Source organism: Dreissena polymorpha, chromosome 7, assembly GCF_020536995.1.
Source record: "Dreissena polymorpha isolate Duluth1 chromosome 7, UMN_Dpol_1.0, whole genome shotgun sequence".
Classification (NCBI taxonomy): domain Eukaryota; kingdom Metazoa; phylum Mollusca; class Bivalvia; order Myida; family Dreissenidae; genus Dreissena; species Dreissena polymorpha.
This window is the reverse complement of record NC_068361.1, coordinates 44,182,806-44,210,493: the sequence shown is the minus strand read 5'-3', so window position 1 is coordinate 44,210,493 and position 27,688 is coordinate 44,182,806. Positions and strand designations below refer to the sequence as shown.

The 27,688-nt window shown below is 35.3% G+C and overlaps 2 protein-coding genes and 1 long non-coding RNA gene across 4 annotated transcripts in view; 2 read left to right on the top strand and 1 right to left on the bottom strand.

The window, feature by feature from the left end:
- The window catches only part of LOC127837929 (prestin-like), a 31,120-nt gene extending 11,091 nt beyond the window's left edge, over window positions 1–20,029 (bottom strand). Inside the window, exons 1-11 of the mRNA XM_052365385.1 lie at window positions 19,784–20,029; window positions 17,885–18,085; window positions 17,336–17,478; window positions 16,189–16,329; window positions 7,651–7,733; window positions 7,009–7,156; window positions 4,535–4,648; window positions 3,496–3,573; window positions 2,884–2,979; window positions 1,657–1,763; window positions 738–807 (exon numbers count right to left, since the gene is read on the bottom strand). Coding sequence (XP_052221345.1) covers window positions 738–807; window positions 1,657–1,763; window positions 2,884–2,979; window positions 3,496–3,573; window positions 4,535–4,648; window positions 7,009–7,156; window positions 7,651–7,733; window positions 16,189–16,329; window positions 17,336–17,478; window positions 17,885–18,085; window positions 19,784–19,910 — 1,308 coding nt within the window. The 5' untranslated portion in view covers window positions 19,911–20,029. The remainder of the gene's footprint in view (window positions 1–737; window positions 808–1,656; window positions 1,764–2,883; window positions 2,980–3,495; window positions 3,574–4,534; window positions 4,649–7,008; window positions 7,157–7,650; window positions 7,734–16,188; window positions 16,330–17,335; window positions 17,479–17,884; window positions 18,086–19,783) is intronic.
- A 36-nt stretch (window positions 20,030–20,065) lies between these two features.
- LOC127837930 (parafibromin-like) overlaps window positions 20,066–27,688 on the top strand; it is a 35,487-nt gene continuing 27,864 nt past the window's right edge. For both annotated transcript variants that reach the window (XM_052365386.1, XM_052365387.1), the window contains exons 1-5: window positions 20,066–20,232; window positions 23,520–23,625; window positions 24,414–24,546; window positions 25,514–25,572; window positions 27,287–27,372. In XM_052365386.1, the coding sequence (XP_052221346.1) occupies window positions 20,102–20,232; window positions 23,520–23,625; window positions 24,414–24,546; window positions 25,514–25,572; window positions 27,287–27,372 (515 nt within the window). In that variant the 5' untranslated portion in view covers window positions 20,066–20,101. The remainder of the gene's footprint in view (window positions 20,233–23,519; window positions 23,626–24,413; window positions 24,547–25,513; window positions 25,573–27,286; window positions 27,373–27,688) is intronic.
- LOC127837931 (uncharacterized) lies at window positions 25,993–26,868 on the top strand. The gene is made up of 2 exons (XR_008029541.1): window positions 25,993–26,216; window positions 26,374–26,868. It is a non-coding gene; the product is annotated as an uncharacterized LOC127837931 (long non-coding RNA).

The following is a 27,688-nucleotide window of genomic DNA, read 5'->3' as shown; positions in this document are numbered from 1 at the left end:
CCTAAACAAGTGTATGCACTATGCATGTTACCATGACAACTGCCTGCATTTAAAATATTGTCATGACATACTTCTTAAATTTACATGAAGTCATATGTATTGTATTGTATTGCACAAGAACACTTCATGGTAACAACATATTGAAAGTATAAATTTATTAGCTTGAGATATGGGAGAAGAAGTTTAACCTTAGAACATTTTATGCAGACAAACCAACCAACAAATGCCACAACAGATTTACTCACTTATAACTCCAACCTTCAAAGTTTAAGACAAAAACACTTATATTTTACTATTATGTTTTACCATTGCATATCCTGAAATGAAACTTTTTATGAAAGCAGGCAAGATGCCTATATGCTAGGAACTTAAAGGAAGGGGGACACGGAACACGGTCTTCTCTGGTTAGTCTTTCATGGTAAGTTATTTTGTAACTTGCATTATGAACGTTAAAGTTACATTTCAGACAATCAGTTTATGGCCAAATTTGACCAATGACCTCCAGTCAAGACCATGACAAATTATTTAGAAAGATGGGTGTTACAGGCAACACCGCATGTCCTCATCATGGTCATATGTGGAAATCATTTTAAAATTGCGTTATGAATGACAAAGTAACAGTCTAAAGGACAGTCTCTGAGGACTGAACACAAGCACACCCATACACTTTAACACTGCTATACCGAACTTTCCGCAAACCTGCTATACAAAACACAGTTTTCGAAAGCATACCTTACCTTCTCATAGACATGGATGTCTCTGTAAATATCTGTGCCAGGTATCTGTCCCAAAAGGGTTGCATAAGATCTGAAATAAACACAAATTTCAGAGAAACTGCATAGATACTCTGCAAATGGATGGGTTAATTTATAGCACAGGGAAGGGAAATAAGCTAATTTACAAGAGTTCCACGGTTGGAGACATATGCCCCACAAACAGGGCTTTGAACTAGTGACCCCAAATTTAATAGAGGTCATTAACTGTCCATGGCCAATTCACATGTGAAGTATCAAGCCAATCAGTAAATTCGTGGAAGTGTTATTGATCGGAAACGATTTTCACACTTTGTGACAGTGACCTTGACCTTTGACCTAGTGATCCAAATTTGAATTTAGGTCAAGGCAAATGCGCATTGGAAGTTTTAAGCCAATCGGTCAATTGGTTGGCGAGTAATTGTTCGGAAATGATTTTCACACTTATTGAGACAGTGACCGTGACCTTTGACGTAGTGACCCCAATTTCAATAGGGGTCATCTACTGTGCAAGGCCAATGCACATGTGAAGTATCAAGCCAATCAGTCAATTTGTTGACAAGTTATTGATCGGAAATGATTTTCACACTTATTGTGACAGTGACCTTAACCTTTTACCTAGTGACCCAAATATCAATAGGGGTCATGTACTTTCCAAGGCCAATGAACATGTAAAGTATCAAGCCTTTCGGTCAATCAGTTGATGAGTTATTGCTCGGAAACAAATTAGTCTACCAACAGACTGACCAATCCTGCAAAACAATATACCCCCACTTCTTCGAAGGGGGGCATAATAACAAGAGATGCTTGTAAAACATGTGTGTCTGCCCAGCTTGCAGCAAAGTCATCGCTGTAACCTTGACATGCCAATCATAAATCTAACTTTGGGTATTGAGTGCCGAACCTTTGGCTTCGAAACAAGATGGTGCTAAGGTTGAAAATGACTGCGCAGCCCAATCCTAGGTCAACATCCAGTAAAACTGTAGTCAGGAAGGCAACAATCCACACAGCCTAAAATATACATATATTTATACATGAAAACCATACAATAGTTTCACAAAATAGTGAATACTTGGGTCTTATAAAATGAAAGCAAATATTCATTAAGTATAAATAAATTTTAAAATTTACAGACCTCCTCTAATATAAAAGTCTTTATGTAAAGATGACATTAAAGTTTATTCTAATTTTTGTGTATAACACATTATTCTTTTATAAATCTAATTACTGAATATTTCGAAGTATTCCACTTATATATATATATATATATATATATATATATATACTGACAAGGTTTCATGATGATTGTGTGATAAATGTGGCTTCCAATAAATGAAATTAAATTTCCTAAGAAACAACTAGTACACTTGTGTGAAAATATGCATCTGAGTTTTTTCCTTCAATTTGACTTAGTGAGTGACCTAGTTTGTGACCTTGATTTGCTCAGTTGGGTCCTCAGCCAAGGGGACAAATTTTCTGACCAAGTTTCATGAAGATTGTGCAACAGATGTGGCCTCAAAAGTGTTCATTAGCTTTTCCTTTAAATTTGACCTAGTTCCTAGTTTTTGACCCCAAGTGGCCCAGTTTGGAAATCAGCAAAGATATAATGAGAACAAATCGTCCCCTGGGTGCAAAAAGGTAACATGTGACATTGAAGTGAGAAGGCATTTGGTACCTTTTTGCACCAATGCGGCGAAATGCTCTGATTAATATTCATGAATATTGGGAAATAAATATGGCCTCTTGAGTGTTCACAAAGCAAATGTAAACGATGCATGGTGGACAAAAGGTAATCACAAAAGCTCGCCATGAGCACTTGTGCTAAAGTACGATAAAACTTATACACCCATTATTGTATTTGACCTTATAACATAATGGCATTATAAAAACATCAATACATATCATCGTTCATTTGAAGTTTTGCAGCAGAATAATAATAATTATTTTTTCATTTAATTTACAAGTGGTTCATTTACAACTGAGAAAAACTGACATATCTATTTTACAACTGAGACAAAGTTGCCAAACCGAAATATCAACATATAAATACCTTTTCATTTGGTATCTGCAGAGATGGAATGAAATATATGATGAAAGTATTATGTTCTTTGAAGTAGGTTCTGCTACTTACGAAGTCAATGATAGAGACTTTCCAGAGTTTTGGCAGTTCAAGTGCTTGCAAAAACATTCCACGTAGGGCGACTATAATGACGGATGCCAGCACGCACTACAGGAATAGAAAATGATTTCCATGAGAAATAAACCTTAACAAATCAGTAAGAAAATTGACAGATTTGAGAAAAAAAATGATAATCAAAGGTTATATCAAAAATTATGAGAATAGAAAAACATCATCATTTTCTTTGATTTTCCTTTCAATCAAAACATGACATTGACTGCATTTACATACACATATGAAAATAACTTTCAAAACATACCAAATGTTTTCCTCTATCTATGTACCATACTGTTACAAGTGAGAGTCATTTTGGGAAAACGGGGCTTAATGCAAGTGCATAGTGTTTCCGAACAGGCTCCTCAGGGACAGTACCTTTTTGTCTATAAAGGTGATCTTTTCTTTGAAAAAAAATCCAGTGTATCATTCTGCCAATAGTTTTGACCCTCATTAGTCTCAACAGCACAGGCTAATTTGGGACAACACTTTACTCGCAACCATTAAGCCCTGTTTTCCCAGACTGTTGTTCATGGTATACAAAGATTGTTTGACCATAGGGATACATACATTTGGCAATGTTCTGAAGTAGGGTCCGATAGCCAGGATGACGACCAGCAGTAGAGCACAAGAAATCAGGCCAGCAACCTACATGGCAAGTAGATGAAAAATATTCAAGATAAAATGTGATATGCTGACTTTTGTATGTCATAGTTGGAAGAGTGTGAAACTTTAACATTTAATAATAGCTGATCATAAACAGAGTTGTTAACAAACAAGTGATGTAGTGGATATGGTGTCCGCATAGAGATCGGGAGGTAACTGGTTTTATCCCCAAAATGGGAGCTTCTTTAAATCTCCCCCAAAGACACCAAGTACTGGTTCTAGTCCCAGGAAACTGACTCGAGAGCGTTTCAAATAAGCCTTAGACTTTACATTTAATCGAGCTAAAATAAACTAAACAAGTGGTAAACAGTTTACCAGAACTACTATAATAAAACCTTGTCTTGTATGACTGTATATTCGTATAAATATGTATGTGTTATTTTAAAAAGATTTAAATAAGAAATAAATTCATTAATTTAATCATTATTATCTGTATTTTTTATTTATTCAAAGTTAGTAATACATTAACACGCAAAGATGTTTCACGACTTCTTAGTAGCAATATAACAGTCTTCTTCACACACAAAGCTGTAAAATCTGAAAGATGTTATAAAACAACAGATTCAATATTACAAACTATTCCATAGCTGCTCTGACAATTGGTTGTAGAGTGTTTGGACTATCTGTGCATTACTTTTGAACATCAGAGCCCCTATTCGCCAACCCATTCTTAGACTTAAGAATAAAGTATAATAAACAAAAAATATATCCAATGTTTTAATATATACAGACTTCCACTGGTGATAATGTCCTTAATAGAATGTTGTAAATGAAGAATGGTGTAGATACATTGTAGAGGCAGTAAATGCCAAGTTTGACTCAAAATTAAAGCAATCCTTGAAATATTCCAATTAACGAACATTCTTTTATTCTCAGACTTTTATAGTCTAAGACTAAAGTCTCAGAAAATTGTTTGGAAAATCTAAGTCGTGATGTTGCCCACCTGTGTTTTACCGCCGACTCGTTCCTGGACAAGACTTCTGGACAGCGATGCACACGGGGCAGCAGACGAGAGAAATGACGAGATTATCGTTGAAATACCGTAGGCCACCAGTTCCTGAAATCAGCAAATAAACATGATACAACATCATATGAGCCTCGTTTTGAGAAAATGGGTACTATTATCGATAATATTCACTGTTAAATTTTACTGTTTTAAACAGTGAATTATCATTTTTAATTTACTGATGTTTCTCTGTTAATGTTCGGAAAACATAAAAACAAAACAATTTTGATTGCATAGTGAACACAACAATTTCCATGGTAAAAGTAAAAACAACCATTTCAATTGCAAACTAAACACAACAAAGTCTACTTGTTTTATAGTAAATAAAACTATTTTTTGTTTGCTGCAGAGTACATACAACGCTTTCCATTTGATGCACAGTATAAAGAATGTTTTTGTTTGTGTTTTTTGTCATGTTAATACAGCAATTTCCATTTGATGCATAGTAAATGCATATATCGAGGGGTTAAAGCCAGAACGTGATAACTCCATTTTTCAAATAGTGGAGAAAAACACAAAAATAAGGTTTGACAGACTACAACTTTTAAATGAATATGAATATCAGCGTAATATTTGGTTATAATATAGGTAATAGTATTGTTATGACATTGTAAACATATTATATGATTGCATACAATATTTTAATGCTTTTGTATTCAAAATAGCACTTACTTCATTCTGGCATAAACGTAAAACATATATATTTTCAGAGTACAACTGTGTTAAGTGCACTTGGTGCTATTTTGCATAAGAATTGAACAATGCTTTTCCTATGCCATACAGGACTTAGTGCCATTAAAGCATAACAGCCTTGTGCTATGCATCTATTTTACGAGACTAAACGAAACATGTGCACTTAAAACAAGTTTATTTTAATAATTATAATGGTAATTCTTTTTGTAAAAGTACATACTTATTTTCTTTTGCATTCTTGATTTGAACAGGACATGCAAATGTGTCTCCAACCTTAACAATGGAAGAAAGTTAAGATTCAGATATTCTATTCCACATCTGCATCTTATCTATCTTCTATTGTATCTGGGTCTTGAATATTCTTGAAATACTGGTGATATTCTGAAGGAATTATCCCTTCAGAGCGAAGTGATGGCAGGTCTTTCTTCTTTGTTGCTGTTATTGGAAGTTTGGAATCTACAAGGGTTGTATGTCACATTTTATAGAAAGTCCTTTGATAGAGGATTTGATTTGATTTTATAGAGGATATGAGTTTACCACACTGAAAACTGGTATCATCAAAACTGCACTTAAAAAACACACACCTGGATCACAATTGTAGTTTTATCAATTTTTTTTGTCCATATAATCTTTTGTCCACTTACATTTACAACATTTGGCGGCATTACAGTTTATGCTTGATATAAAAAGCGTCATAGTTTTTCATAGGCACTACAACATATGGAGTTCTCTTTGGTGTAACCCTCACAATTGGTTCCCCATTAGTAAATATACCAATGTAAATTTCTTTGCTCATTAAACGGAAGCAGGTTCACTATCACACTCCATCTGGGTATGTCCACTTTCTAAATACTTTTGTTCAATGGTGTCTATGTTTTTACATTTTTCAATGCAACAGTAATAACCTAATTTCGATTTTGACCACTACAACAGTCAGAATAAAAACAGACATTCTTTACTGTGATGGGAAGGGATTTCATGTAAGTCAAAAGACAGGTTCCTACTTCACAGCCGCATTTTCCTTCAGTTTCGTTCCACAATAAACATGTCAAACTTGTGTTTTGTAAACAGTAAAAGAAAATATTGAAACTTTTTCTTTTTCTTTTATAATAAACTTGGCTCACACGAGAACATGGAATCAGTAAAACAGCCTCTAGATCAAATCTTATTTTACCATCTTAGTGGGAGAATAATGTCTTTTAGATAAGCACCAATGAAGGCATATTCTCCCTATCTAATTACAAATTAGCACAATAGTTTGTGTATTCCTGTTTAAATAAACAAGATGCAATAATTCCTTAACAAGGAAAGGGCTTCATATTTTGTTTTTACCTTAAAATATATGCACACATGGCTTATGCTTAAATGATTTAAGTGCACTTTATGCTTTTCCTCTCAATATGTATGAAAACTTATTGTGCCAAAATGACTTAAGTGCACTTGAAGCATTCTGGCATACACCAGATTTGTCGATAAGCACTTAGTGCACCTTGGTTCTTTCGGATAACCTATGTTGTATTCAAGATGTGATTCCAGGGAATAGTGCATATTGTAGAGCGTTGGAATAACTCTATGAAAGTGCAAAAAAGTGATTTTTGATAAAAAGTGCACTTATCACGTTCTGGCTTTAACCCCTCGATATGTGTATGTTACTGTATGTAAAATATGCAACAATGTCAATATTTAGCTAAATAATGAAAATTTATTGAAATGTTTACCTGATCAGCATTGACTTCATAGTCGTGCTTCTGTGCCAGAAGTTTTCCCATGGAGATTGAGATTGCAAAGATGACGATCGCGAGTGCTATGGCATCTGAGATTACTTCGGGAATTTGAGAGAAATTCTTCAGGTTTGGCATAGGTAACCTGCAAAATTGCATACCCGCTATATGATAATTCTCCAATGATTTTTATACTTGAAGTTCCAATCTACGCAACATTAGAAAATATAATATATGTAGAGCAAATTACCATCATCAAGTGCATAATGTTCGAGCAATATAAAGATATAACTACAGTTAAAATAATTTGTAATTTATATTTCATTTACTGAAATGTCATACACAATTTTAAAGCATACAAGTGTTTCTGAAATATATTTTTTATATATATTTCAACTTTGTATACATGTTATAAAAAATTAAGGACAAATAAAGTGGCATAATTTTACCTCAATCTTACATGGTAAACTCGGAAACAGAAAAGACTGTGGACAAATGCCGTCATGTAATATGTTTAATATTTTATAAGTCTAATTTAAGTTGCCTTGTATCCCATACGAATACAGTTGCCCAATATCAGTGTTATCTGAATTTCACATGAAGCAGTACCGTACATGGAGAATTGTGCACTAAACATACCCTGTTGGAATGTCAGAGACCACGGGCACACTGTATTTGGTTTCCAGCTTTATAAAATATGAGATCACCGTTGCTAATACGACCTGAAACATTGTCAAATAACTCATTGTTGTAACGTACAGATTAAAAACTGGGTCACATTACATAAACTCAACAGCTATTTCAAAATTTATAATAAAAAGTCTGAAATAATTGTACCAGAACATTGATAACACATACAACTGAATCGTAGATTGACTCATAAATGTTTGACAATCTATATCAGTAAACCGGTCAGAAGGTTGGGCCTGTATTCAAATTCCCTTTCGTAAACATAAGACATAAAACCTAGATTTAGACATAAGAAAATGTCTTTGAGGCTAACAAAGTATTAATGGATAGTAAAATTGCATATTTAATTGGGCAATCATTTGTAATAAAGAAAGTAGCATTTTCAAGCAAGGAAATACCAAGAAAAATTCAGCTCTAAGAAAAACAAATCTTCGTTTTCGTGCTTTCAAGTACCATTATTTATCATGTTTTACGCGCGCCCATTTCTGTAAAGCCAAACATGGCTTATATTATGGATAATTAGGATAGCACATTTCATTTTTGGCAAATTAACCCTTAGAATATATTATGTTGTATCCCTGTATTAGCATAGCAACTTTTAAAATAACAAGGGCTGTTTGTAAAACATGCATGCCCCCCATATGGGCTCTAAGTTGTAGTGACAGCCATTTTGTAAATATGTTTTTTGTCACTGTGACCTTGACCTTTGACCTAGTGACCTGAAAATCAATAGGGGTCATCTGCGAGTCATGGTCAATGTACCTATGAAGTTTCATTATCCTAGCCATAAGCTTTCCTGAGTTATCATCAGGAAACCATTTTATTATTTCGGGTCACTGTGACCTTGACCTTTGACCTAGTGACCTGAAAATCAATAGGGGTCATCTGCCAGTCATGATCAATGTACCTATCAAGTTTCATGATCCTAGGCATAAGCGTTCTTGAGTTATCATCCGGAAACCATTTTACTATTTCAGGTCACCGTGACCTTGACCTTTGACCTAGTGACCTGAAAATCAATAGGGGTCATCTGCTAGTCATGATCAATCTACCTATCAAGTTTCATGATCTAGGCATAAGGGTTCTTGAATTATCATCTGGAAACCATTTTACTATTTCGGGTCACCATGACCTTGACCTTTGACCTAGTGACCTGAAAATCAATAGGGGTCATCTGCTAGTCATGATCAATCTACCTATGAAGTTTCATGATCCTAGGCATAAGAGGTCTTGAATTATCATCCGAAAACCATTTTACTATTTCGGGTCACAGTTACCTTGACCTTTAACCTAGTGACCTCAAAATCAATAGGGGTCATCTGTGAATCATGATCAATGTACCTATGAAGTTTCATGATCCTAGGCCTAAGCATTCTTGAGGTATCGTCTGACAACCACCTGGTGGACGGACAGACCGACAGACGGACATGAGCAAAGCAATATACCCCCTCTTCTTCGAAGGGGGGGCATAAAAATTTGGGGGTTTAAAACTGTGCATGATAAATAGTATGTCAATTATTACTGTTATATGAAATAGAGGATATTTGTTGGATTCGGTGGAATATCGATTTTAATTCATGATCGATCATAGAAAATAATATGTTCATGAGTGCCTCAGCAATATTCCGCTGACTCCAACAATTTTTTCGGCGTAAGCTGCATAAGCCAGCTTTTCACCTTAGCCTGACCTTTGTAAGTGTCCAATAAAATTCCAATAAAATTTCCCGCGGCTAGGTACGAATGAATACACTTCATTTATTCCATTGGCTGATTTGAGTATACCACCAGAACATTGGAAACATATCCGCGTCTTTGTAACACTGTTTTACTGTATGAAACAATTTTATCTCGAATGAAAAGGCTCAATAGATAGAACAGTTTTACACTCAATTCTCGACATCAATACAGTTTGTGCGTACACCTTTTATTTTCAGAGTATTACCAGCGCAAGAGCGTTTATACTTAAAAGGCTATGTTCTCATATTTAGTACTTACTTCCTTATTCCTGTCAACATGTTAACATGTAAAAGTATAAAGAGCAATGGAAGCGAGGCCTCACTTGAAAGCATTGCATTTCAACCCGCGAGGTATATTGGGTCAATTGGCGGACATTCAGAGTTTATATACAGGTCATCACCGGAGTTGGCGGCCAGTAAAATAATCGTTATATAATAAAGACGCTATCCGTGAACTAAGTGACCTGGAATTTTCTTTAGACCAGAAATATGTTAAATGAAGATATTCAGCAATATAATTATGGTATGTAAATAATAGATTCTTAATGTGTTTTCAACAATACAATGATAAATATTATTGTTGATAAATTTAACAATAATTATTCGTCCATATTGCCTAATGTACTAAAGTGATATTATGAGCATGTAACAGTTTATAGGTGTCTATCGCAACCGTTGATTATTTTTGATGTTTCTACTTCATATACACTTATATTAATTAATGCAGCATCATCATACTAAAACAATATACCAGAAAGAGAAAAATAATGCATTTGAATATCAACCGTACTTTCGTTTGACAACTGATCATGCGTTTACGAGTTGAACCTAAATTTAGTTTTAGTGCAGATTTGTTCATACGACACAAAGACACGAAATTGTTTTACGGATCATTTCAGCTTACAGGACTGGTTGGGTCACGTAAGAATATCGAATATAAAATATATTTTTATAAACAACTGGTAGCAAGGTGAGTTGCAGATAATTAATCAGTAACCACATTTTAACTAACTATTGTGACCTGTTAATTCTTTTCAGCTCAATTCAACAGTGCAAAATGCCCATAATATCACTTTAAGCATTAGCACGATGATAATTGATACTGTTAATAATCGAATCAAATAGCAATGCCCGACAAACCACTAAAACAGGTTTGTTCGAAGAACGCGCCTATAAATACGGATACTTCTCGTGTGGCCGGTTGACTCATATGTTTAAATTTCACTTCCATTCTTCTTTTGGTTTTCTGTTTTGTATCTATAGGTTTATGACCAGCAATATGTTATAATGTAAAATAAGCCGCGAAAACTCCCCGTAACATCCCGTACTGCGTGTGATGCAGCTAAGAACTGCACAGAAAAAGACATTCGCTATACTTGATCTCATTCATTAAACTATTTACGCCGTATATCTTTTTTAAAGATATTTCTTGTTTGTTTTATTTTATACTTTTTTCACCGATTATTTACATTGTGAAAGAGTTGAACTGGAGAATTTTACTAGAATAATCATGTCATTTCATAAACAAGAGCACCGCCTTGCGGGTGCAGACCGCACTACTATTTTTCTTTTTAAAGGTGTAGGGACCTATCTAAATTTCAATCACAAAGGAGGGAGGGGTGTTGTGGAGAGGGGTGTATAGTGTGGAGTTGTGTTCATTTATTAAATTATCTTCCAAAAATGCAAAAAAATGCAAAAAAAAAATATTAATTTTTGGTTGGGGGGGGGGGGGGGGGGTGGGTGGTTTGGGTGGGATGGTTGAACGGTATTTCAAAAATAAAATAATGAAAATAAATATTTGTGTTTTTTAACCATGCTTGAAAAAAAAACAAGAGTTGTGTTTGTCAGAAACACAATGCCCCCTATTGCGCCGCTTTGAAAATTATTTTTTTTGTATTTTTTTACCTTTGACCTTGAAGGATGACCTTGACCTTGAACTTCCACCACTCAAATTGTGGAGCTTTATGAGAACGCCGCTTTGAAATTATCTTTTTTGACCTTTGACCTTGAAGGATGACCGTGACCTTGAAGGGTGACCTTGACCGTGAACTTCCACCACTCAAAATTTGCAGCATCATGATAACGCCACTTTGAATTATTTTTGTGACCTTTGACCTTGAAGGATGACCTTGACCTTGAAGAATGACCTTGACCTTGAACTTACACCACTTAAAATTTGCAGCTTCATGATAACGCCGCTTTGATTTTTTTTTTTTAATTGGACCTTGAAGGATGACCTTGACCTTGAACTTTCATCACTCAAAATGTGCAGCTTCATGAGAACGCCGCTTTGGTTTTGTTTTTTTACCTTGATGGATGACCTTGCCCTTTCAACTTCCACCACTCAAAATGTGCAGCTTCATGATAACCACGCTTTGAATTAAAAAAAAAAAGACCTTCGACCTTGAAGGATGACCTCAACCTTGAAGGATGACCTTGGCCTTGAATTTCCACCACTCAATATGTGCAGCTTTATGATAAGGCCCTTTGAATTATTTTTTTACCTTTGACTTTGAAGGATGACCTAGACCTTAAAGAATGACCTTGACCTTGAACTTTCACCACTCAAAATGAGCAGCTTCATAAGAACTCCACTTTAATTATTTTTTTTGACCTTTCACCTTGAAGGATGACCTTGACCTTGAAGGATGACCTTGAACTTCCACCACTAAAAATGTGCAGCTTCATGAGAACGCCGCTTTAAAATTTTTATATATTATTTTTACCTTGAAGGTTGACCTTGACCTTGAAATTCCACCACTCAAAATGTGCAGCTTTATGAGATACACATGCATGCCAAATATCAAGTTGCTATCTTCAATATTAAAAATGTTATGGCCAATGTTAAAGTTATCGGACGGACAGACACCATATATTTGACATTTGACCTTGAAGGAAGACTTTGACTTTCACCTTTCACCACTCAAAATGTTCAGCTCCATGAGATACACATGCATGCCAAATAACAAGTTGCTATTTTCAATATTGAAAAAGTTATGGCCAATGTTAAAGTTTTCGGACGGACAGACACCATAAATTTGTCATTTGACCTTGAAGGATGACCTTGACCTTTCAACACTCAAAATGTGCAGCTCCATGAGATACACATGCATGTCAAATATCAAGTTGCTATCTTCAAAAGTGAAAAAGTTATGGCTAATGTTCAAGTTTTTTTTCGGACGGACGGACAGACTGACTGACATAATGACGGACAGTTCAACTGATATATGCCACCCTACTGGGGGCATAAAAATTATTTTTTGGGGTGGGGTGTGGGGGGTATAGTGTGAGGGTGTGGTGGTCATTTATTAGATGATCTTTAATTAAAAAAAAATTAATGGGGTGGATTGAGGGGGATTCTGGGGGGGGGGGGGGTTGTGGGGGATGGTTTGGGTGGAGTCTATTGTGGTAGTCAGGTAAGAGTTGTATTGACAAAGTATCAATCGAATCTAATCATAAATAAAGAAGTTATGCCAATTTGAGCAAAATTTAAAAATTAATGAGAGTCAAGGTCCTTCAAAGGTCAAGGTAAAATTTAACTTGCCAGGTACTGTACCCTCATGATAGCATGAAAGTTCTGTGAAACCATTTATTTTCGCCAGCACAAAATTTCGTAATTTTTATAAAAATGACGTTTTTGTCAGCACTTAAATTCGCCAATTCCTGACTTTGAAAAAAAATATGCTTCAGTCAATATCCGATTTGTTTGTCAGAAATATATCGAGGTTGCCATAAATCGTAGTAGAGAAAGAGGGAGGACACTTGATAGTCACTTGATGGAGGTAGGGCATGTTTGTCACATATCAATATACTACTCTTTTGTTATCAGGTGATCAGTAATTGGCCCCCATTAGTGTATCATTATTAAGATTAGCGGTTAAGTGGGACCAAATAACCGTTAACGAGTGCTTGAAACAGTGAAGTAAATTGCCAATTGGTCTTATTCATTTATTATCATTGCCAAACTAATTACAATCTTACCTTTATTGGCGCAAATAGAGAAGATGCGAAGATTATTGGTTAAAATTAGTGTAAGCAAACTATTTGGTTAATTTTCAATAATATTTGATCACTTTAAGTACAATAATTTCTGAAGTGTAAAATTAACAGTACATTATGGGACAGCGGTTTCATAGTGCACAGTTTAGATTTGATTGTAACAACCAATGGACGAAAGAGTTAAAATGAGATTGAATGCAATAGGATACAAAGCAAAGTTTATTGGGTCATACTCAGTCATTCAAAAAACGTGTTTTCCAGGGATTTCCTGAAAATCGCGCAAAAATTTACGCTAATTTTTGTAAAGAAATACCCTACGTTTGAATGGAACTAATCGTCATGATTGCTAATTTCTCTTTACCTGTTACGTTTTCAATTGCTACAAGTAACACTGATTTGAAACATGTATCGTAAAACTTGTCAAAGCTGTCAATAATTAAAATATCGATAGCACATAAACGAAGCACAAGCTATTTTTACATCTGTATTATAGTTAAACACAAACAACCAAACACAAATCAATATGCTCTGTATAAATTGTAATCAATGCGGAGAATGTATATAAGTCAGGTGTTGATCACACATCATCATCTTAAATTTCGTTTATTGTCTTTGAGCCGGGTCCACTGCGTGGAGGCTGTATTATCTGCAACAACAATGAACAAGAGGGCCAAGATGGCCCTAGTTCGCTCTCCTGAGAGTAGTCAGTTCATTCAATATTTTCCAAATGTCAAACTTGACCTAGATATTGTCCAGACAAACATCCTGGTCAAGTTTCATCATTATTTCATCTGCGAGTCATGATCAATGTACCAATGAAGTTTCATGATCCTAGGCGTAAATATTCTTGAGTTATCATCCGGAAACCATTTTTCTAAGTTGAGTCACTGTGACCTTGACAGCCATTGTGTGAATACGATTTTTGGCGCTGTGACCTTGACCTTTGACCTAGTGACCTGATAATCAATAGGGGTCATCTGCAAGTCATGATCAATATACCTATGAAGTTTCATGAACCTAGGCATAAGTGTTCTTGAGTTATCCAGGAACCATTTTACTATTTCAGGTCACTGTGACCTTGACCTTCGACCTAGTAACCTGAAAATCAATTGGGGTCATCTGCGAGTCATGATCAATGTACCTATGAAGTTTCATGATCTTAGGCGTAAGCGTTCTTGAGCTATCATCCAGAAACCATTTTACTATTTCAGGTCATCGTGACCTTGACCTTTGACCTAGTTACCTGAAAATCAATAGGGGTTATCTACAAGTTATGATCAATGTACCTATGAAGTTTCATGATCCTAGGCCTAAGCGTTTTGAGTTATCATCCGGAAACCATTTTACTATTTCGTGTCTTCGTGACCTTGACTTTTGACCTAGTGACCTGAAAATCAAAAGGGGTTATCTGCAAGTCATGATCAATGTATCTATGAATTTTCATGATCCTAGGCATAAGCGTTTTTGAGTTTATCATCAGGAAACCATTTTACTGCTTTGGGTCACCGTGACCTTGACATTTGACCTAGTGACCTGAAAATCAATAGGGGTCATCTGCGAGTCATGATCAATGTATCTTTGAAGTTTCATGATCCTAGGCATAAGTGTTCTTGAGTAATCATCAGGAAACCATTTTACTATTTCGGGTCATCGTGACCTTGACCATTGACCTAGTGACCTGAAAATCAATAGGAGTCATCTGCGAGTCATGATCAATGTACCTATGAGTTTTTCATGATCCTTGGCATAAGCACTCTTGAGTTATCATCCGGAAACCATCTGGTGGACAGACCAACTGACATGAGCAAAACAATATACCCCTCTTCTACGAAAGGAGGGGGGCATAATGAGAAAACTGCCCCCCCTCCCAGCAGCCATGTTATTCAACTTACCGGAACCATTTTTGAACTCAACTCTCGTATCAAGGAAACAAATGTTCTGAGCAAATTTCAAGAAAATTGGGCCAAAAATGTGACTTCTACTGTGTTCACATGTTTTCACTATATACATATAGAGAAAAATCCCCCGCCCACTGGCGGCCATGTTTTTTCACCGATTCCGACCATTTTAAAGCTCCTCCGAAGCATTGTAGCTTCATGTTTCATGAAAACCGTGGCCCTCAAATGTTACCTTGAAAAATTACCTTGACCTCAGCCAGCTTTCTAAACATTGTCTTATTAACATAAGCATTGCTGCCAAGATTGATCAAAATCTTTAAAGAGGTACAGGGTATATAGAGTGAACATGAAATTGTAGGTTCAATCTTTTGACCTAATATGACCTTCACCTTAAGCCGGCAATGACTGACTTATGCCTTGTCCACATCATCTTTTGGACCTGAACATTTCTGCAAAGTTTCATGAAAATCCTTCCATTGATAAAGAAGATAAGTGCTGTAGAAAAACATGAGGCTCAACCTTTGACCTTGAAGTTTGACCTTTACATGGAGCCAGCATGACTGACTCATGCCTTCTGAAAATGGTCTCAGTGGCCTTAACAGTTCTGACTAGTGTATGAAAATCCTTAATATCATATTAGGAGATATAAAGCATAATGACCTTTACCTTGAACTGGCATGAGTTACTCATGCCTTCTGCACATGTCTAAATGCCCTTAACTTTGAGACAAGTTTCCTAACTTTGAGACACGTTTCCTATAAATCTTTTGAAATCTTATGTCTGGGTGAGAAAAACAAGAACATAAAGCAAGGAGCAGACTTGTTTGGGTGGGCATTCCCCTAGTTTTTACTTACCTGCACCATGTCTGCCTTGGCCACTCCACATGATGCGAACACAGCACACCTGCAATTGTTCACAACTGGCAAGGTCATGGTGACCCTGCAAGGGGGAGGCTTTGGACTGTCTGTGATTGGTGCAATTATCTGTTCCCTCTCCTATTAAATAAACATTGCATACCAATAATACGTACTTCTTTTGATAAATAAAGTATGGGATGCAATTATGAGTCGTTCTCAAAAATAAAAAAAGCATCGCAATTATTAGGTCTTTCTCCTTGTAAATTACAAAAATGCATAACAATTATCAGGTCATTTTCTTCGAAAACCGAATACTAGTATAGGCAAGCAATGATAAAGAACATTACCTGGAAAATAAAAAATAACATAGCAATTTTAAATCCTTTACCTAGTAAATAAACTATAAGATAGGAATTATTAACTTCAGCTTAAAATCAAATATAGCATAGCAGTTATACAGTCATTCACTGGAAAATCTGATACTGCATAGGAATATTTACAGGTCTTTCATTTAGGAAATCATATAAAAGATTGCTAGTAACAGTTACTTCCTGTAGTAACAGATCTTTCTTCTTGTAAATCATATATATAGTAGCTAGTAACAGATTCTTCCTCTAGTAAATCATATATAGGGTAGCTAGTAACAGGTCTTTTCCCATGTAAATCATATATAAAATCATATATATGGTATATTAACAGGTCCTTCTGCTAGTAAATCATACATTGGATAGCTAGTAACAAGTCCTTTCTCTCATAAATCAAACATGCACTAGAATTACGATCATTTAAAGACGAGGTTTATACCATGGATTGTTATCTGATTGATATGGTTGTATCAAGACACAATGGTCCAGCACAATGTATATCCTCAATTTTTCTTCTCAATTCAGAAGATGACATTTGAGTTTCCACTCAGCAGTATTGAGACTGTCAGTCAGCTAAAAAACAATCTAAAATCTCAGGTATAACCATATGCACATACTCCTACTCAAACTCAGGGTTGAGTAAGACTGAAAACTCAAAAAAACTTCTTCAAACACCATTTTGAGAATGATTGTCAAACTAATCTGAAAAAACGAGAACAAAACTCAAAGTTGATTTAGTACATTTACTTAAGTATGTTTGTGGCACAAGGCCTACCCACCTGTAGAAGCGGATGACCCGGGAAGAGTGAGCAGGTGTGCCCATCCGGTCCCATGCCCAGCAGCAGCATGTCAAACCGTGGCAAGCCGAGGCCAGGAAACACATGCCTGATCTTCTCTGCATAGTCACGGGCGCACTCTGAGACTAAGGGAATCCAATAAAGTCAATATGAACAAGGTGAAAACTTGGGTCATTATGTCAACATTTTCTTGCAGTATATTTGACAAATGTTTATGAATAAAGTTTCAAAATATTTAGTTCATAGGAGTGAGACAAACATTATTATCATTATGTTGACTTTTTCTCATAACATAGAGGACAGTTTGCTTATAATAATGATTTTTAAAATTAGGGTATACATTTAATTGAGTATTTGCTAAAAGGAATTGTGATTTTATTTATTTTCAAAGATAATCAGACATCTTTAAATGGGAAGGCTGCATGACTTATGTATCCAAAAGAGCTTAATAAAATATATAAATGATAAGAATTCCATGGAGCTAGTTATTCTTCATCTTCATAAACTATCTAGAATGACTTAAGCAAGTACCTGAGAGATTTGGATCAATTGGAAATATATTGTCTGAGCTCATGCCCACTTTGTCGACCAGTCCCTTTTTGTAAGGTGTGTATGTGCAGTCTGTGCTGTCATACGGTACATAGCGCTCATCGCAGAAGAATATCCTCCACTTGGACCAGTCTGTAGCCTTCCCAGGCAGCCCATCGCAGAGGTATTTCACCAGACTGCCACCTGTACAGAGTTGAAAAAATTGCATTTTTTTCTAAATGAGATGTTCATGCTTATTAATTTTAAAATGATATTAGCTGCCTTTTCGATATTACATGATAACGTGTCTAAACTGAAAGGTGTGAGGATTGTTCTCATAGTTCAATTTACAAAAAGGAAAACAAGTTGCCTGCAGGGCTTGGCCAATTATGACCACATAGTATAATTGAATAAACTTGGTAAAATAGAACTTTATAAGGTTACATACCAAATACCAAACCTCTAGGCTGAGTGTTTTTTAATGATAGCTTTAAACAGCAGGATTAATGCATATTGCTTTGTTACTACCCATGCATAATATAAAATATCTAGGCTCTCAGCTTCATAGCGTGAGATTTTTTTTTTGGTTTTCACGACATAAACATATTTGAAAAGATATTAAACAAGTTTCCCCCAAAGCAGGGCCAATTTTGACCCAAGGGGCATGATTTGTTCAAATAACATGTAGGTAGAGACCATTATACACTGTAACTCTATTATAGCCTGTTGTACAAGATCCATAGACCTTGATCACAATATATCCAAAACAGGATAAACATGTAGCTCCAGACAGGTCTGACTTTATCATGTGGCACTTAAGTTGTCAAATTACCCTAAATTTTCATTTTATGTACAGAGCTGCTACATATTTGTACATATTTGTATAAATCTGGTTGCAAAGTCCTACATTCACATTTTTATAACTACATACATATAATATTTGTTAATTATTACAAAATAATCATAGTACAAATTATATTCTTTATCTTCAGGTACAAATGTGAATCTGAACAAAAGTCTTAGCGTAAAATACCTATAAAATGAACCTATGCATTAATTTAAACCTACCCTAACTAATGTTGTGATAGGATTAACAGGCAGCATGTTACTATTATTTACAGTTATTTTTCATAACATTTACAAGCACAAACAGAAACAACACAAGAAGAAAATACAGTTCTACCAAAATTACATCGGACAAGACATTTTGTTTATTAAGCATGTGTACAAATAAGGAATTCATATGCATTTGAGGCATGCATTTTCAAATAGTAAGTACTTTTTTACAGATTTACTTGATTTAAGGAAACCAGTTACCCACAGTGTGGGGCAAAGTTTGAGGGGCGAGAATTGACCAAAACAAAGTTTTTTTTAACCAATTATTGAACCTCAGCCTTGTGGTTTTAGAGAAGATATTTTTAGTTTTCAATGTAAACACCTGAAATGGATCAGTCAAAGATCATGCCTGAGAGGGAGACGTTTTGTGAAAATCAGCTAAGCAGTTTCAGAGGAAAATTTGCCTGAAGAAATTTTGGACAAGAGATACCAAATAACACATATCAAACGACGCCGGACATATACCAACCACAAACCTGCTCAGGTGCGCTTAAAACAATGTTTTTGATTCACTGTTTAGATATTTCATTGTTGAACCACTCCAGCTTACGCTGTCATCATGGTGTAATTGCTATTTATCAAACTTCCAATCTTTGTTATTAAACCATTTACACAACCGCATGTTACACCATTTTCCGAAAGAGCATAACAGAACATGAAATGTAACTTAAAAAGCTCTGTTTCGAGTTGCCATAAATTTAGTGGAGCCTAACCTAAAGAATGTAAACTGCTCTAAGTTACATATGTCGGCCGAAATGCAATTAACCAAATATAAATAGATTTAACCTGATAAACCGACTGTAAAAATTCCATGAATAGCGATTGCTGCGTTTGCTTTCTCAATAACAAATGAACACAGTCTTTCTGCTACTTCGGCATCTGTGTCAAAAACAGAAATGATGGGCGCGGCCATGTTGGCAAATAGCCTCTATATATTACACATTTACGAAATATATTTTACACTATTTTTGAGAATTCTTTTATAATATATTACATGTTTCATTTCAGTTTGTATATAAACTTGATGAATGTTTCTTAATTGATCAATTTTTAATATTTTTATTTAATAACACTCTTTAGTTTAAATGCTAGTATTTTCCAAAAATGGCTGATGTGTTGAGTATTTTGAAGCAGTACAATACGAATAAGAAGGAGATAATCGAAAAGGATGATCAAATAATTTTCGGCGAGTTTGCATGGCCGAAAGATGTCAGGACTAACTATTTAGTTTGGGGGTAAGACCTCAATTTATGAAGTTTTGTACGCGTTTCACTTTGATACTCGTTCTGAAATGTGTAAATAGGTCACACTCTACTATAAAATGGTAAATATTGCATAATACCAGGGCTCGAAATTAACGTTTTTTTCTACTTGCAAAACATTGCGAGCTGCTTTAATACCAACTCGCAAAATCAAAAACAGTCTCGCAAATTTTGCAGGAAACATACAAAAGTTTGGACATTAATTATGTACTATTAAAACAAAATAAAAAGTACTTAACATACACATTTTATTTCTGCAATCATACAAATATATCAGTTCCTTGGACCATAAGGGTATTGTTTTCAAATATAAGTGTGTCGTGTTCACTCAGAAAACAAAAGGTAAGTGTCAGTTCGGGATATTTGTAATTGGTTTTCAAATATTGAAAAAAATCAGCTATGATATCGTGTGTTGAGTGCGACGTCACCAAAATACAAATCAACGGTTAACTTTACTTTATCTTTCGTATTTTTATTTCCGTCTGCAGGCAAATAGAAACTAGTTATGTTTGGCTTCGATGCCATGTCTGTTCAAGTTCAATGAACAAATGTGAATAGTCAACTGTTTCACGTTCTTTGTTCCAATACTATCCGCGTATCTGTACTATAAGTATACCAGTCTACATACAAGGTGCGCGCTTCCGCATACAGGTATTCAGACGTTCTATAAATTGACCTACAGTTTAGCGTTCATGACGTCGAGTGCATTTATATTACTAGATTTTTTCCCACTATTTCATTACTCGCAAAAAAATACTAGTGGCTTAAAACTTAACTCGCAATCAGTATTTTTCACTCGCATTTTGCGAGTGTGCAAGTGTTAATTTCGAGCCCTGAATACATGTATGTCACATTTTATTTCTCATAGATGTCAGTGCTCATTGGCAGTTTTGAGAATCATTTAACTGTTTCCGCTCTTTGACAATTAATGGGTTGTTAATGACCAGCTGACCATCATTTAGCACAGTTGGTAGAGTGCCATGTCAGTGTTCCGGTGGTTTGGAATTAAGTTCAAAACAAATTCAAAAGTTTAATTAATGCTGTCAGACGTAAATACATTGAGGTTGTCTTGAAAGGTTATTGGGAGGATTGTTGTTTTTGACATATACACTCTAATACATGTGTAACAACCTGTTTTATCTATTATAACTGCATACTCAATACTTTTTCTGTCTCTATCTATTTGTTGCCTGATAATCATGTATATTGCATAAAAAAAAAATTGGGTAAATAATGACCTTAAAAGTGCTAAAGAATTTCATGAACACAGTCGCTCACCATTTTTGTAAAGTGTTAAATTAATTTTCAGGGCCCTCGGTTGGCACTTTTAACCGCCGAATATCGTCAGCTTCCCCTATGATAAAAGTATACTTTTTTCCCCTTTTTCAGCGAAAAATTCCCCCCCCCCCCCCCCCCAAAAAAGATACATTTTTATTTATATTTTTTTTTTACTTTTATACCTATGTTGCAAGCTTGTATCGTGCTACTAACCTTTGATTAAATGTATATTTATGTAAATCACATTAAAATATAGCAATTATAGGTGTTGAATGGTTGGTGAAAAGATTTTCTAAAATTCCCCTTTTCGCCCAAAACGATGAGAAATTCCCCCTCATGAGGGCTGAGGGTGGCTACCCCTGGCGGCAAGAGAGGGCCCTGATTTTTGCATGCATGACTATTTGAAGATTAAATGCAAAAGATGTCTGATCGAGACATGGGTACAATGTATTCTTTCTGAACATTGTGTGCGTTTTAAATGGCGTGACATTGTACATGATGTATAAACTTTACGTGCTTTTGATTGAGACAAAGAGTCAACACCAAACGCATGCACAATGTTTATTTGAAGCTAGAATTTGTTAACGTCTCATTTACATTAAAATTTGGAAGTGTGTTTCGGATTAAAAATTTAATTGTGCTCATTTGAGAATTCAACATAACAAAGCATGTACAGTTGTGTTTTATGAATTTAACAACAATTTGTTAAAACGCTTTCAGATCGAATTTATGTTTGCCAATATTATGATGAAATGAACAATGCCCATGTGCCGTGTTACACATGGTTGCCATCATCTAAGTAACTGGCCAAGATTTTGTAGTGTTCACCGTTAAGACAGATGAGTGTATAAGGTTAAACACACTGCCAGAAAACCTCACACTTATGTCAAGTATGGCACGCGTCATCAGCATGATTTTACTGCCTGCAGGTATTGACTGCCTACAAATGTTGTCGCTTATTCAAAGCATGTGCTCTCAATGGCAAATATCAATTTTCCTAAATAACGATGCTCCACCTGCAGGCAGCCGTTAGTTGGATGAAGTTGAATAAGTCCCATACCGGTTTCACGGTTTTCATGGTTTGCGCTCAGTCTGTCAGTCTGTCTGTCACACTTTTCTGGAACCTGCAATAACTTTAAAAAGTCTTAATATTTTTTATGAAACTTGGAACATGGATAGATGTCAATATGGACATTTGCACGTCATTTCATTTTGTTCCTACGTCAAAAATTCTGGCTGCTATGGCAACAAATAGACTAGAAATACTGCTGAAATGGTGGTTTTCTGGATCCTGCGATAACTTTTAAAGTTCATAATATTTTTTCATGAAACTTGAAACATGGATAGATGGACATTATGCACGTCATTTCATTTTGTTCCTACGTCAAAAATTCTGGTTGCTATGGCAACAAATATAAAAAAAATAATCTGAAAATGGTGGAATTTCTGACAATGGTTGAGCCCGTAGGGGACTTATATTGCTTGACAATAGTCTTGTTGACATAGGATTGTAAATCACCTCTCAAATTCGTTATTGCTCTGATGTTAAGAGTGGCTAGTTGCAGTTACTGAGCAAACACACTGAAAATGTCAAGTGCCTAGCGGACTATGATTTTAAATTCAAGCATCAAGGGATTATTAAAGCACCAGTATATAGAATTGTAGTAATGTAGAAGTATACAGTCATATATTTCCTTCACATCAGGCAGTTAAACTCTGCTCCCCACTTTGCATCATGTGAGTTTACTTGGCCTCAGTCAAGGAGTACAGGTGGCATCATTTTTCTTCACTTAAGTATCTGGTTACTTCGGCTACAAACTGCATTCATACTTTGTCTATGAGGCACAGGTAGATTGGTCTTTTGGTATCTTTACTATGATCTTAACATAAACTAAAAGAAAGCATAAAAACAAAAACAACTCTCAAATGTTGATTTCAAAATGTGAGGCCACAATAACTTTGATATACATTGTATTTTATAGGACAGGAAAAGATGGTGTCCCCAAGGAGTATTACACACTGGACTGCATCTTGTTTCTCCTAAAGAATGTACAGCTTGCTCACCCTTTGTACGTCAGAGAAGCAGCCGTGAGTATACAAAGACTTGAGATGATTAATTCCTTACAAATGCTGTTGCATCTTATTTTAACTGTTTTTTTTTCCCCATTTTGTGAAAAAATGAGTCCCGAACTGTTCAAAATTGTGAAAAAATTAGTTGCAAAATGTGCAAAATTGTAAAAAAAATGAGTTTAAAACTTCTTTAATTAAAAAAAAAAAGAGTTTCAAACTAACCAAATTGTTAAAACAATGGCCATTCTCTAAGAAGAAAAACGCCCTGTTTTAAGACAGTTTATAATTCTACTTAATTAACTAAACTTAAGCATCATTCTTATACATTTATTGATGTAAAAAGAACACATGCATTGTTTTTATGGATTTGCATGTATATGCCATTATACTTGTAATTTGTGTTAAAATGCACTTGTGTTAAGATCAAGGCAAGATTCAGAGAAATTGTTCAGTCTATTTTTTTTTGCTAAATGTAATTGCCATGTTAAAACCTGAATTACTTAAATACCTCATCTGTAAGCATTTGTAATTTTGTATGACATACTGGTGCATCAGTTTTACTACAATGTATACTGAAGCATATGCAACTTTCTTCTGCCCATCAGTTTTACTACAATGTATACTGAAGCTTATGCAACTTTCTTCTGCCCATCAGTTTTACTACAATGTATACTGAAGCATATGCAACTTTCTTCTGCCCATCAGTTTTACTACAATGTATACTGAAGCATATGCAACTTTCTTCTGCCCATCAGTTTTACTACAATGTATACTGAAGCATATGCAACTTTCTTCTGCCCCTGAAGGCCACCAACGTTCAGGTAGTACGTCGTGCCGACAGAAAAGACCTGCTTGCCTTCCTTAATGGGGAGACAACGACATCTGCAAGCATTGATAAGAGCGCTCCCCTGGAAATATCTCTACAAAGACCCACACAAGGTACATATGGCTTTCTATAGATTTGGGAAGAATCAAGAGTGAAATTGCTAGGTAATTCACGTTTGCCATTTTTGTCTTGCACATACCCTCTTGCTGCCTTTCAAACTGTAGTAGTAAACCATGTAATGTTGAATAAACTCGCTCTTCTTCTTAAGTTATAGACAGCCTCTTCACTATGTGTGTTGTATGAATGATTTGAAAGAAATGTATTATAATTATATTATGATGTAAATCATGAAATAAATATGTGTTATTTACTTTCCAATAGTTATTAGATCAGGCTGCTTCTTTAAGCATGCATATGGCATGTTAGAACTTCATGTTTTAAATGTTATTGCATAATTGTTTCAATAAAGGAATTAATGAAAAGACCATATAATAGCTTCATTAATAATCTTTCAATCCCAGGATTTTTGTCAACTTAAAAAATCAGTTTAGCAGTACCATGTATCTAGTCTCTGCCTAGATGTTTTGTGATTAGATGTCACAAAACACCTTCGGAAGGTTGAGTTATAGCACCAGTGCTTATATTTACAATAAACATGTACTATGTTTTACTATAGATCTTACATTATATGAACCAACTGCAGGCCTTTGCCCAGTTAACTGTTTTCAATACAATGCTATACTTTTGATAAGCCTTTATATTCATGATCTCACTTTGATGGTTAATCTAAACCCTTGCAAATCACTTTGTGGGCTGGACAACTTTCTGTTACATTCTTGAACGCTTTGTTGTAGTAGTGATGTTACTTAAAATTCTCAGCAAAGTTGCGTGTCATTTTATTTGAATGCTGAAATGTGGGACTTTTAAAAATTTGAAGAGTTTGGATTGTTGATCAAGGAAGCACTTTTGTTGTTGGAAGATAGTTACCTGTTATAACTGAAAATGAAGTTATGTTGGTTACCCTTCTTGGTAGCTGTCTGCTATTGAGTGTTTCAGTCACTGTTATTGTGCCTTTTTTAGTAAAAAGAACAGCGGAAGAAACAAGCAATGAACAAGAGAAAAAGAAACCTCGTTTGGAGGTAATTGGCTGGTATCTTTCTTATTATATGTTGTTTTTATGATAATTGTAATGTAGTGTTTAATTAAAGTTTATGCAACAGTGTCAGTCAGAAATTCATTGGGTTGTTATTTGTCTTTGCTTAAACTGTTTTATTCCGCAATTGTTCTGCCTCAAAACCCTGTCTTATACTGGGACTGATTTCTCTCCTATTTCCTCAGATTATAAAAAAATAAGTTCTTCTATTAAAATACCAGGATTTTTTAGTCCCCCTGATATAAAAATGTCCCTTTTATGTCCATACAAAATTCACTGTTGATGAAGGCAAAGAAACCTGTATTAAAAGGCCCACTTTTTTATGGTTAATTACTTATTCTAATGATGTTTTTATAGTGTTTTTGGAACTTGATCCGAAATGTTTTACTGTATGTTCAAACATTTTTATGCCCCCATTTCGAAGAAAAGGGGGTATATAGTTTTTGCACTGTCTGTCAGTCGGTCGGTCGGTCGGTCAGTCGGTCGGTCAGTCGGTCGGTCGGTCACACTTCATGTCCGCTCTCTAATTCAAATAGTTTTCATCCGATCTTTACCAAACTTGGTCAGAAGTTGTATCCAGACAATATCTAGGTCAAGTTCGAATATGGGTCATGCCGGGTCAAAAACTAGGTCACGGGGTCACTTAGTGCATTTCAAGGATTTAGCATGGTGTCCGCTCTCTAATTGAAGTAGTTTTCATCTGATCTTTACTAAACTTGGTCAGAAGTTGTATCAAGACATTATCTAGGTCAAGTTCGAATATGGGTCATGCCGGGTCAAAAACTAGGTCACTGGGTCACTTAGTGCATTTCAAGGATTTAGCATGGTGTCCGCTCTCTAATTGAAGTAGTTTTCATCTGATCTTAACTACACTTGGTAAGAAGTTGTATTAAGACAATATCTAGGTCAAGTTTGAATATGGGTCATGCTGGGTCAAAAACTAGGTCACGGGGTCACTTAGTGCATTTCAAGGATTAAGCATGTTGTTTGCTCTCTAGTTTATGTGGCTTTCTGATTTATTTTGATATTCTAAGACATTTTTATGCCCCCGAAGGAGGGCATATAGTGATCGGACTGTCCGTTCGTCTGTCCGTCCGTCTGTCCGTCAGCCTTTGCGTTAAGATTTCGAAAAATGCTCATAACTTCTATGTCGCTTCAGATAGCAATTTCATATTTGGCATGCTTGTGTATATGGACAAGGCCTTTCCATACGCACACAAATTTTGACCCCTGTGACCTTGACCTTGAACTTAGGGTCCGCGTTTAGGTTCGAAATCTGCGTCTAGGATTTGAAAAAAGCTAATAACTTCTACCAAGCGTTTACACAGTTATACTTTTATGCAGTGACAAAGTTACAGTTGGGGGCATCCGTGTCCTGTGGACACATTTCTTGTTTTCCTACAATTTGTTAAGATGTTTTATTTCAAAAATGATTCTAAATGTGTTATGCCAGAAAGAGCTATAGTGTTCAATTTTATAGGAATGTATAAAGAAAAAAATGAAGCCAAATAAAAACCTTTTTAGCTCAAAAAGATCAGTTTGCAGTAATCAACTAATTTTGCAGAACATTTATATATCAGAATGATGAGATGTAACCTACATGTATCAAGTTGATGATGTGTAACCTGCCTCTATCATTTAGATACTATCCTGTGACAAAAGGTTCCATATAAAAGCACATAGATTTTGTCTGTTTGTAGGAAGAGCAAGTTCAGCAGGCCAAGAGGAACTGGATACACAAGATCGATGGATACAAGGAATCATCTGTCTTACCTGCGGCACTTGCGTAACCATGATTGCTTAACCCTTTTCCACTCAGACGCAAAGTGAAAAAAGGCTATGTGCAAACAGCATAAAACCAGAACAGCTTGCGAGTAACTCGCAGTCTGTTCAGGCTTTATGCTGTTTGCTGCTCATCAGATTCTAAGGGTTGGAAATGAAGCCTTTAAAACTTGAATCTAGTAAGAAAGGTCTTAAGTTAAATTTAACTTTCTAAGGGACTACAAACACGTCAAAATACGTATTTATGTGAGAAAGAGTTATATATTGTCTTAAGAATAGATAAACTGAGTCTGGTTCTTTGAAATCTCTGCATAATGAAT